We start from the raw sequence: 13421 nt of genomic DNA on the forward strand, positions 1-13421 counted from the left end.
AGATTGAACTTATTTTTTTGTTAGGCCTTATGCCAGATACTCAGTTAATGGTTATGTGTTTCTCCCTCTGACTTCTAGGTTCAAGATAAGTTCTGTTACAGTTGTGCACGGGTACAGAGACCTAAGACAGGGAGGAACAGGTCAGCTTGGGGCCCAGTAGGCCAAGAGAGGCTCGAGATATTTTCTGAATTCTCAGACAACACAGTAAAGTTTAAGAAACATGGCTTCGGGAGATCAAGAGCATCAGACTCTATTACTTACTGTACAAGGAAGAATAGCAAATAACAAATTCAATAAATAACCAAAAAAAAAAAAAACCCAGTGCAGTTGAGTCGATTCCGACTCACAGCAACCCTATAGGACAGAGTAGAACTGCCCCATAGAGTTTGCAAGGAGCACCTGGCGGATTCAAACTGCCAACCCTTTGGTTAGTAGCTATAGCACTTACCCACTACACCACCAGGGTTTCCAAATAATCTAACAGATTCAATAAGTAACCTAATAGATAATCTAAATAATCTAATTCAATAAACAAACCGAAATCCAATCTGAGAGTTAATTAAATTCAATTTAATGCAGGCCTGGGGTGCTCTGAAAGAGCCGAACAAAATCAAACACACAAGACTCATCCCAAGAGCAGCTCCAGAATTCTGAGGGAAGCAATCTAATTTTCTGGCGTGCCCTCATCCCAGTAAGGAGCTATATTGTAGGATAAAGCCTCAGAGTTTAAGGAGGAAGGTGCCTTCTGACTAGGTATATTTGGCATTCTATCCAGAAGGAAAGAGGCCAAGTGGAAAGGAAACTGGGAGAAATCCACCAATAAAATAAGTTTATCATATTTTATATCTACTTTAAGGCAGCACTTCATGGGGAAAAACTAGTTTATTATTTATTATGTGATCAAACTGCATATCGTGGTCAGAAAAAACATGGCTTTAGAGACAGATTTGAGATTGCAAGAATTACATAGAGCACTTAACCCAGTGCTGCCTGGCCTCCAAGCACTTAATTAGTGGTGCACATTATACCTGTAACAAACACAGTGCAAAATAAATAGCCATGAAATGAGGAATTAAGTGACTTCTCAGAAATATTCACATGCAAGCGTGAATCGGTGCATTATTTTAGGTCATTAAATGACATAACATATTTGAAAGCAGTGTAAATAAAAAGAATTATCAGAAAGTATCTGGAATCAGAAAATAAAATTAGTAAAACAGACATGCAAGTGAGAGGATTTAAATATTATACAAGAAAAATACACACAAAGGGGCCTAACTGCCTTTCACAGCTGTTCCCTCAAGCCCTTCTGACTTACATCGTAGGATCCCTGGCTCTTGGTTTCCATCCAGATGAAAATCAGAGAGCCCATTTCAACATTTCATATCCCAAACAAAGCACTGCATGCTTTTCTTATTTTTATTTAATATCAAAAAATTCAAATTTTCACAGACCTTGTGATCCAAAATCTCCAAGTACTTATCTATTACAAAATTGTTTGTCAAAAATAGCCCAATACTCATCATTCACAAATGCAAAACATAAAACAGGTGAAAATTTAAATGTCATTGATTTGAAAATAAATTCAACGTAATCATTTTTTATGAAACATTCCTGTCCAAGAGCTTTCTGTTTGGGGGGGGGGGAAGAAAACCTGAAATAGACATACGTAACTTGCAAGTCACATTTTTATGGTTATTTTAAATACATTTGTTAATAGTTGGTAATAAAATATATCAGAAAGACTGAGCAATGTGACCTAATTGAAACTGAGTCATTTTGTAAACATTTCAGTCTTAATATTCTAAATTTGTATTCTTATGTTCCAAACTTTTATTTTTGGTTTTCACAAAGGTATTATCATTTTCAACTTACAAAGTCTTGAAATTGATCGGGCTGATCATATTTTGGTTATGTGTGATCACATCAGGTATTTGAAAATATTGGATCATATTGTATTACTCATTCCAATATTAGTTTATTATAGTCAAGCAACTCTCTAACTACAACACATTTTTTCACAGATTTTTGCTTAGTTCCATCTTCCCTTCACTCAGCTCTTTGTTCAAATGCAACAACCCAGGGGGGTGCTTCCCTGGCCTTATTTAGTAAAACAGTAGCCTTTCCCCCTTCCCATTCTCCTCCCTGAGGCTGTCACTCTCTATTCCCTTTCTCTCCCTTATTTTTCATCTTGGGACTTGCCCATTCTCTGAGATTATATGTTGCAGGCAATAAACTCCCACTAGGCTACAAGCTCCACTAGGGCAGAAACTGTATTTTCGTCTGCTATATTTAAAAATTTTTTCTTTTTTTTTTTTTTTATATTCTCAGTGTCTAGAATGATACCTGGCATATAATAAATGCTTAATAAAAATTGAGGATGAAATTGGATTTTTTCCAAAGATTTCCACACTTACTAGCCAAGGCCCCTCATTTTACATATAAGTTTACCAAAACACAAAGAAGTTGGACGAAGTTACTAAGTTCCTTATGCCACACAACTACGACCCTGACTCCTGATCCAGTAGTCTTAACACAGTACCAATTGGCCAGTCCTTGAATTATACATTTAGATCAATATGCATCAAAGTGTCTTTACTCAATGTATATAAAATATTAACTAACCTCACAATCACCAGAAGAACCCTCAAATCATTCACTATTGCCACCACCAATCCATTAAAAGTAGGGTTGACTTTTCCCAAAATTGACAGATAAGAATTTTAAAGTTGAGATTTAAAATACGTACCAAAGAACACCTCATCTGCATTAATATAGTCATAAAGCAGTCGAAGCTGATCATTCCTTCCTGGCTTGATAGTAGTTTGCTTTTCTCCATGGTATTTACAACCGCTGAAGCCCCCAAAGCCATTTCTATCCATTCAAGAAGATACCGCAAAGAACCTCGCTGAGCTGCTAAACCAAGCAGCAACTCGGAAGCTAATCTACGACCTAAAGTGTCTGCCCCGGAATTGGGAATAGTTACGCCTTTAAGAAATGTTGTTACTTGTGATAAGCAGTCCAAGCCCATAGGAGGAATCTTGCTTTCATTTGCTAAAGATAATGGTGGCAAAGAACTCACAACTTCAATTGCAGTATGAATAACATCGTTGCAAAGACTCAGACCAGGTCCTGCCACGGGCGTCATCCAACTTTGTCTTAGAAGTGCAAATAATAAACTTAGACCAGTTCGAACACCCATTTCTATTAGTGCATCAGTGCTTGACCGTGGACGTTCGCTAACAGAATGCACATCTGCTGAACCAGAGTTGCTCTCCGGAGAATGCTGCTGCTGTTTCACTTTGCCTTTGTCATGGTATTTATTAGAAAGTGCATAAAAGACACGCTGGAGTACAAGCAGTCGTTTTCGAAGTGCCCCAGCAAATGGGGAATCAGAACATACCATCTTTGCCAGAGCTAGCTGGCTGCTAAGAAGGGCATCCAAGTAGTGGTCCTGCTCATCACTTGAAAGAGACTCACGTTCAAAGTCTGGCAACTGTGGCCCTTTCAGGCACAAAACTTGTTGGGGCAAAGGTACTACTTCCTTATTGCTGACCAGTTTAGAATACAGAACAGCAACTCCCTCTCTGGTAGCAATAGATTCACTGTCTTCTGTAATCCAGGAGCTGTTCAGGTGTTCAAGCCATTTCAGTTTCACTGGTGGAACCATAGTTGCCATGTTGATTTACTCTTCAGCCATTAGTTCTGAAAAGAGAGAAAACAGTCAAAAACTTATAAGAATGATTCATAAAGTATTCCTAAACTTCTCTTTTACATTAAAATTAGTGACTTCAAATTGGTGAAATCCAAATAAAATCTCTGGAGTTTAGTTAATAGTAACGTACCAATGTTAGTTTTAATAAGTGTACCATGGTTAGATAAGATGTTAACATTAGGGGAAACTGAGTGAAGGATATGTGATAACTAGAATAACTAGAAAGGATAGATAAAATACATAGATGGAAATACACAGACAAGACAAGGAGTCAAGATTCCAGGGATGAGGAAAATGCAAAGAAGTGAGCTAACGTTCTGAAGATGTTTTCCCCCGAGGATGTTTGCCAGCTCTGAGCATACAGCAGGAGGCTGAGAAGCACAGTCCACCTAGGCAGAAGTTTGCTGCCTGAGTACAGAGAAACCAGCAGAGTTTCTGGATGTGCTGAAGAGCTGTTTTTGTTGTTGTTCGTTGCTATCAAGTCACCTCCGACTCATGGGGATCTTATGTATAACACAATGAAATGTTGCCCGGTCCTATGCCATCTTCAGGATCCTGCAGGATCCTGGGTATGTTTAAACCCATTGTTGTAGCTATTGTATCAATTCATCTCATCGAGGGTGTTTTTCATTTACGCTGATCCTCCCTCTACTCTACCAAACTTGAAAACCCAAGGTGTGAATAAGAGGTAGAGAACTGTTCCCTTAAGACATTTGCTGCATTATAAAGCTGCATATAACAGAAAGCCACGAAACTAAGCAGAAAGTCTTCAGAAAGCAGAGTTTCTAGCAACCTGGCATGTTAAGGAGCTACGAATTCAAGTTCAGGATCTGCCAGAGAAGGGGCCCAATGAACATGGAAGCACTGAAGGCCTACAGCCTAGAAGCCAGGCAAACCAGAATAGTTTGAGCCTAACCAAAACTATAACCCAGCTTTGACTTAACTTAACCCCCCTTCTAAGTGCGTGGCAGAGGAAGGAGAGCCTCTATAACTTTTACATACGATGTCCATCATTTAGGTAATCAAAAATGACTAGGCATGCCTCGAGACTAATACCATACTAAAACCCAAGAAAATAAACAAAAAAGGTAGCTCCAAAGGTAAACCAAATATTGGAGTTATCAGATGACAACTTTAAAATAACTATAATTAGCATGTTCCAAAAAGGGATGGTGGAAAAATCAGATAAAAAGATGGAAAATTTCACAAGAGAATTGGAAAAATTAAAGGAAAGCTGAATGAAAATTCTAAGACTAAAAAACATAATAATTGAAATTAATATGTATATCAGATAATGCCTTTCCCTCTGTCTAAAAACTCTCAAACGCTTCTACTCTCACTCAGATTAAAAGGTGCAACCCTTAAAATTCTTACAATGAGTGACAAAAGGTCACTACACGACCTGGCCCATCTACTAATTCTCTGAACTCATCTCCTACTTCTTTGCTGTTTACTTGGCTCCAGACACACTGATTTTCCTTCAACATGTAGAACACTTGCCATTTTCTCAGGCTAGAAATCTCTTTCCCCAAGATATCAACACTGCTTACTCCCTCAACTCCTTCAGTCTGTACTCAAATGAGACTTTTAATGACATCCTACTAAAAATTACAACCCCAAACACACTCAGCCATTCTTTCTCTCTTACCTGGCTTAAGTTTTCTCTACAGCATTAATCACCATTTGACATACTGTGTATATTGCACTTATTATTATTTTTTGTCTGACTACAACCACTAGCATGGTAGACTCCAGAAAGGCAGAGGTTGTTTAAATACATTTTGTTTACTACTAAATTCCTAGCACACAGTAAGTGCTCAGTCAGTACTTGCTAAAAAAAGATACTTAAAAGCTCTCTATAGGGTCACTATGAGTTGGAATCGACTCAGTGGCACTGGGTTTGGTTTGGTTTTTGGTTTCTGGGAGAAAATACTCACAAAACATTTATCTCACAAAGGACTGGCTTCCAGAATATACAAAGAACACCTATAACTCAATAATAAAGGGACGACCTAATTTTTAAAATGGGCAAAAGATGCAAACAAAACTTCACAGAAGGTATATGAACGGCCAATAAACACACAAACAGTCCTCAACATCATTATTCATCAGGAAAGTGCAAATTAAAATCACAAAGCAAAACCATTACACACCCACAAGGATGGCTAAGATTATTAAGACTGACAATACCAAATGTTAACGAGAGATGTGGAGCTGCCCAACTCTCATACATTGTTTGTGGGAGTGTAAAATGGAAAAGCTACTTTGGAAAGAAGTTTGGCAGTTTCTTATAAAACTGAACATATACCCATCCTATGACCCAATAATTTCTCTCCCAGAGATTTATCCAAAAGAAAAAATATGTCCATAAAAAGACGTACGAAAGAATGTTTACAGAAGCTTTATTACATGTATTAGAAACTGCCCAGGTATTCATCAACAGGTAAATGGATAAACTGTTTACATTTATAAATGAACACCATCCAACAAAAAAAGGAATAAGCTACTGATTCACACAATAACATGCATGAATCTTAAAAACGTTATGCTGAAAGAAGTCTTACATAAAAAATAGTACATACTGTATGATTTCATATATGAAGTTTTAGAATTGTCAAAATTAATCTATAGTGGAAAAAGTCAAAACAGTGGTAGCCTCTAGAGGGTGGGGGCATGTATTAACTGGGAGGGGGCATGAAGGAATTTCCTGCAGTGATGGGGAGCTTCTATACCTTGATCGTGGTTTGGATCACACAGGTGTATGCATTTGTGAAAACTCGATGAATGTACACTTAAAGATTTCTATTTCCTTACAAGTAAATTTTACCTCAACAAATGCTGAACTCTAGTAAATAATAAGTATTTAGGGGGAAGAGTACTGACATCTGTAATTTATCTTGAAATGCATCAAAAATAAGATGCAGTGATATGTGTGTGGGTGGGTATAGGTTGTGATAAAACAAACAAGTACAGTAAAATATGAATGGTAGAATCTAGGTAGTGGGTATACATTCATTTTTAAACCCTTCAACTTTACTTCACGTTTGAAAATGTTCATAATGAAATACTGCAGTGTAGGTGGGGACTAAATTCTGTCTCTTAAGCAAATCCTCAACCCTGGAGGAATAGCTGCAGTGACAGAAATTTCAGACTAGTTGAAAGAGGTTTCCTATTTCTCAATACGCCCTGTTAAGTTCTAAATATAACATCTGATGACACTTGCCTTCTAAGCTTATGATTACCATGCTTAATTTATTTTCACTAGATATTTGGAAAGCATACACTTGAAAGGAAAAAAACAAAACAGGGCCCAGGATTCCCCATACTTCACTCAGTATTTATTAAACATCAGCATTGTGCAGAGAATATAAAAGCACCTTATTTACCTCCATCCCTGCAAGCTGTGGGTGCTCTTTTTAATTTTGCTAGTTTCGTAACTATAAAGGGATATGTCGTTGCTCTAACTTGCGTTTCCCTGACCTCTAATAAATTTGAGTGTTTTATGTTTCTTGGCCATTTGGACATGTTCTTCTGGGAAATGTTTATTCATGTCTTTCTATTCAGGCATTTTTCTATTGGGTTATCTTTCTTGCCAATTTTTTAAGAGCATTTTTGTATTTTATGCTACTCTGCCTTCAACGTTGCAAATATTTCTTCTAAATCTACCTTTTACATAGACATTCTTTTTATACCTTCTGTTTTCCAATCCTGATTAAAAGGCCTCCCCCCCTCCCATGCCTAGTTTATACATGAATTCCATATTATACAGGTATTTGCCTAGATTTTCTTGAGGGATTTTTTTTTTTTTTTTTACCTCTTTACACTTGGGTCTTTATTCCATCAGAATTTAAATAAATTCTACATTCATCTGCAATTTAAATACATTCTATATGGCATAAAATTAAGAGTCCAATTTTATTTGTTTCCAGGTGGATAGCCAGTTACGCACCACCTGAGGACTTCAGCATACCTGAAGACTAAGAAATGATGCAACTACGATATGGGAGGAGGACGAAGAGGGACAAAAGAAAACTCAAAAAAGCTCATTATTATTCATGCAATTGGTTGGCATTAAAGGATACTGACTGGAAAAAAATTGATAAACCACATAGTTAAGAAGTTAAATAGAGTAAGAAAATAGGGAACTAAAGACAGTAGAAAAAGATACAAGTACTAAGTACTAGAACAAAAATATAAACCTTCCTAAATATCAGTGTGTATGTGTGTGTAAAAAGCAAAGAACATGTATCTAGTAAAGAAAGAAAAAATAGCAAATATAATAAAATACACATAACATTAAAATATTATGGGAGAGTTGAGACCAAATTTATAAGTCATATTGATAAATACGAATGGGCTTAACTCATCTATTAAAAGAAAAAAATTTAAATCTGACTCACAAAACAAGGCCTAACTACATACTGTGATGAAAGTTGCTCTTGAACGTAGAGTAGCTAAAGCAAAAGGAAGAAATGATGAAGTAACAGAGCTGAACAGAAGACTTCAAAGGGCAGCTTAAGAAGACAAAGTATTATAATGAAATATGCAAAAACCTGGAGATAGAAAAACAAAAGGAAAGAACACACTCAGTATATCTCAAGCTGAAAGAACTAAACAAAAAAATTCAAGCCTCGAGTTGCAATATCGAAGAATTCTATGGGGAACATATTAAACAATGCAGGAAGCATCAAAAGAAGATGGAAGGAATACACAGAGTCGCTGTACCAAAAAAGAAATGGTCAACATTCACCCATTTCAGGAGGTAGCATATGATCAAGAACTGATGGTTCTGAAGGAAGAAGTCCAAGCTGCACTGAAGGCAATGGCAAAAAACAAGGCTCCAGGAATGGATGGAATATCAATTGAGATGTTTCAACAAATGGATGCAGCTCTGGAAGCACTCACTCACCTATACCAAGAAATCTGGAAGACAGCTACCTGGCCAACCAACTAGAAGAGATCTATATTTGTACCCATTCCAAAGAAAGGAGATCCGGCAGAACGCAGAAATTATCAAACAATATCATTAATACCACATGAAAGAAATCATTCAAAAGCAGCTGCAGCAGTACCTTGACAAGGAACGACCAGAAATTCAAGCTGGATTTAGAAGAGGACGTGGAACCAGCGATATCATTGCCGATGTCAGACAGATCATGGCTGAAAGCAGGGAACACCAGAATGATGTCTACCTGTGTTTTATTGACTATGCAAAGGCATTCGACTGTGTGGATCATAACAAATTATGGATAACACTGCAAAGAATGAGAATTCCAAAACACTTAATTGTGCTCATCAGGAATCTGGACTTAGACCAAGAGGCAGTAGTTCTAATAGAACAAGGGTATGCTGCATGGTTTAAAGGTAAGGTGCATGTCAGGGTTATATCCTTTCACCATAGTTATTCATCTGTATGCTGAGCAAACAATTCAAGAAGCTGGACTATATGGAGAAGAACAGGGCATCGGGATTGGAAGAAGACTCATTAACAGCCTTCATTTTGCAGATGACACAACTTTGCTTGATGAAATTGAAGAGAACTTGAAGCACTTATCGATAAAGATCAAAGGCCATAGCCTTCAGTATGGATTACGCCTCAACATAAAGAAAACGATAATCCTCACAACTGGACCAATAACCAATGTCATGAAAAACAGAGAAAAGATCAAAGTTGTTAAGGCCTTCATTTTGTCTGGATCCACAATCAATGCCCATGGAAACATCAGTCAAGAAATCAGATGAAGTACTACATTGGGCAAATCTGCCACAAGAGACCTCTTCAAAGTGTTAAAAAGCAAAGATGTCACTTTAAGCACTAAGGTATATCTGACCCAAGCCATGATATTTTCTATCACCTCACAGACACATGGAAGCTGGACAATGAATAAGGGAGACCGAAGAACCGACACCTTTGAATTACGGTGTTGGTGAAGAATACTGAATACACCATGGACTGCCAGAAGAACGAACAAATCTGTCTTGGACGAAATACAGCCAGGATGCTCCTTAGAAGCAAGGATGGAGAGACTTTGTCTCACATACTTTGGACATGTTATCTGGGGGGAGCAACCCCTGGAGAGGGACATCATGCTTGGTAAAGTAGAGGGTCTGCAAAAAAGAGGAAGACCCTCAACCGAATGGACAGACACAGTGGTTGCAACAATGGGTTCAAGCATACCAACAATCATGAGAATGGCGCAGGACCAGGCAGTGTTTCATTCTGTTGTACACAGGGTCGCTACCAGTTGGAACTGACTTGATGTCACCTAACAACAACAAGTGCAAAAGCACTTTAAATATAAAAATAAAGATTTTTTTCATGCTAAGTCACAATGAAGCTGCACCATTTAAGAATATTTATGTACCAAGTAGCACAGCAATAGTTTTTATGAAGCCAAAACTATGAGAGATGTAAGGAAACATAAAAACACACTAATACACTTATAATAGGAGACATTAACAATCCATTTTTAGTACAGATAGATCAAGGAGACAGAAATAAAGAAGGAAATAGAAGAGCTAAACAACAAAATAATCCATTCTTTCCACTAATGGGACCTATTTCTGGACTCTCTGTTCTGGTCCACTCGTCCATTCCTATGCCAATAGTGACTTGACAACAGCGTCTTTATAAACATTCTGATGGCTGGTAAAGTGAGTCCCTAACCTTTAAGATTATTTAATTCAATTCCATACCACCCTCTCCAAACATCCTACTGAGTTCTCAGTTAAACTGCCTTAAATTTATGTATTAATTTTCAGGAAACAGACTTAAAAAAAAAAATTATTTGGCCCACCCAAGAATGTAGCCCATTGCCGTCAACACCAACGCAGTGGTTAGTATGCCTTTTTGTTTGTTTCAATCTTATTTTAGATTTTCTTCATTTAAGTCCAGTGCCTTTCTTATTAAATTGATTCTTAATTTTTTGTTTGCTTGTTTTTGTGGCTATTATGAGTGGAATTTGCCCTCTTTCTCTCCTAGGTAATTAGTGCTATCCAACCACCTGGATACATGCATATATTTTTCAAATTAGTCACAGATACAACAGCAGATAAATCAAAGAAATAGAGGCCATATAGCAAAGCAGAAAATAAAAAATTTAAAAAAGGGGGTAAAGAAGTATTAGAAAGATAAAACAGAGATAAAAGATGGGCTATAGGACCTAGCACATCTACTACACCAGTATCTGTACTTCACCTATTGAAGCCAAAAGACAAAGACTTAAGAAAAAAAATTATATGCCATCTGAACAAAACATATGCACAAGTACATAAGACCCAGAGTTTATAAACTCAGCTATAAATTAAATATACAAAATAATAGGATCTAATAAGTAAATTTTCTTATTTAAAATAAACATGCTACCTACAAGAAACAGATCTAAAACAGCGTGACTCAGGAAGGTTGAAGATAAAATGTACCCAAAATATATAAACAACTCTTTAAACTCAACAATAAGGAAACCACCTATTGAATTACAAAAGGAGCAAAAGATCTGAACAGAAGACTCACCAAAGAAGATATACAGATGGCAAATAAGCACACAAAAAGATGCTCAACATCACATGTTAATAAGGAATTGCAAATGAAAGCAGTAAGATGCCACTACACACCTATCAGAATGGCTAAAATCCCAAACACTGACAACCTGGTGAGGATGTGGAGCAAGAGGAATCCTCATTTATTGTTGGTGGGAATGCGAAATGTTACAGCCACTTCGGAAGACAATCTGGCAGTTTCTTACAAAGCTAAACATAGGCTCACCATGCAGCTATCACGCTCCTAGATATTTACCTAAATGAGCTAAAAATGTATGTCCACATAAAAACCTGCACACAAAATATTTATAACAGTTTTATTCATAACTGCCAAAAACTAGAAACAACCAAGATGTTTTTCAAGAGGTGAAAGAATAAACAAATTGTAGTAAATCCATACAATGGAGTATTACTTAGCAATAAAAAGAAATGAGCTATCAAGTAATGAAAAGACATGGAGAAACCTTAGATGAATATAGCTAAGTGAAAGAAGCCAGTCTGAAAAAGCCACATATATTATCATTCCATCTATATAACATCTGAAAAGCTAAAACTACAGGGAGAGTAAAAAGACCAGTGGTTGCCAGAAGTTCCGGGGGAGTGGGAGAGGGAGCACACGCATTTTTAGGGCCAACTACTCTGTGTGATGCTGTAATGGTGGACACATGACCTTATGCATTTGTTAACACTCACAGGACACAAAAAGCAAACCCTAATGTAAACTATGGACTTTAGTTAATAACGATGTATCAATATTGGTTCATTAATTGTAACAAATGTAGCACAGGAATACAAGATGTTAATAGGAGAAACAGTGTGGGGGGGGAAGGGTATACATGGGAACTCTGTACTTTCTGCACAATTTCTCTGTAAACCTAAAACTGTTCTAAAAAATAGTCTATGAAGAAAACCTCTATTGCTACATTTTTAAGTGTGAGAAGTTATGAGGGCGTCATTTAAATTTTCAAGCAGGAAAAAAGATGATTATTCCTTTGCTTTTTTCCTCCAATTGCCGGGGGGGTGGGGGCTGTTGGGGAAGGTTAGCTGCTCCAAGATAAAAGTGTGGCACCTTCTACCACAGTCCCAGTTTTAGTAGATGTTAGGTAATTTGAAACATTATTTTACATTAAAACTATACCATATATTACGAAGAAGAATGGCAAATAGTAGGGATTTAATTTCTTGCTTAAAAGTACCACTTAGTTTGGAATATCCCAAACTACTCCTAGAAGTACACATTCATTCTACTCTGTTGACAGGGCTGTATCCAGAAAGAACTTTGAGAAATCAGCAATAGCTTCTGCGCTCAGTGAAGTTATTTATGTCCTTTTTGTATTCTTCCCAGAAGTGGGTACAATGGAGTGAGGTCCAATTTTGGCTTTATTTTAAAGACTGAACGGCTCACAGTACTTTAAAAGTACAAGGGTCCTTGGTGATTATTTTACTCTAATTCTTTATTTTATAGATGAGGCCTGGGAAGGGTAAGTGAGTTTGTCCACGGTCACTTCTTGGGAATTAGAACATTAATTTCCTGATTCCATTCTAGTATTTATTGAATCATGCTGGCCCTCTTGTAGCTAAGGTAGGAGGTTGATAATCTGGCTTAAAACATTAAGGTTTGGAAATATTGCTTGACTAAATGTAAAACTAAGGAGCCCTGGTAGTGAGTGGTTAAGCACTTGGTTGCTAACTGGAAGTTGGAGGTTTCCAACCCACCAGCCACTCCGCAGGAGAAAGATGTCGCAGTCTGCTTCCGTAAAGATTACAGCCTTAGAAACCCTATGGGACAGTTCTATCCTGTCCTATGGGGTTGCTGAGAATTGACTTGAATGCAATGAGTTTGGTTTAACTGTAAAGCTATGTTGTTGCTGTTGTTAGCTACCGTTGAGTTGATTCTGACTCGTGGTAACCCTATGTGTTATAGAGCCGAATTGCTCCATAGGCTTTTCTGGGCTATAATCTTTACGGAAGCAGACTGCCAAGCCTATTCTTCTGCAGAGCCATTGGGTGGGTTAGAACCTTTAGGTCAGCAGCCAATCATAAACTGCTTGCACCATCCAGGCTCCTGTGAACATAAAGCTATAAACTTCGTGAACCTACTATATACTTTCTTGGAGTTTTAGAGAAAACGAAAAAAAAAAAAAAGAATCAATTATCAATGACTGTA

The 13421-nt window shown here is 37.2% G+C and overlaps 1 protein-coding gene across 7 annotated transcripts in view; it reads right to left on the minus strand.

The window, feature by feature from the left end:
• The window catches only part of HERC1 (HECT and RLD domain containing E3 ubiquitin protein ligase family member 1), a 197021-nt gene that overhangs the window by 146314 nt on the left and 37286 nt on the right, over window positions 1-13421 (minus strand). For all 7 annotated transcript variants that reach the window (XM_049905979.1, XM_049905982.1, XM_049905980.1 and 4 more), the window contains one exon: window positions 2750-3705. In XM_049905979.1, the coding sequence (XP_049761936.1) occupies window positions 2750-3679 (930 nt within the window). In that variant the 5' untranslated portion in view covers window positions 3680-3705. The remainder of the gene's footprint in view (window positions 1-2749; window positions 3706-13421) is intronic.

Source organism: Elephas maximus, chromosome 13 (assembly GCF_024166365.1).
Source record: "Elephas maximus indicus isolate mEleMax1 chromosome 13, mEleMax1 primary haplotype, whole genome shotgun sequence".
In the NCBI taxonomy this organism is placed as follows: Eukaryota; Metazoa; Chordata; class Mammalia; order Proboscidea; family Elephantidae; genus Elephas; species Elephas maximus.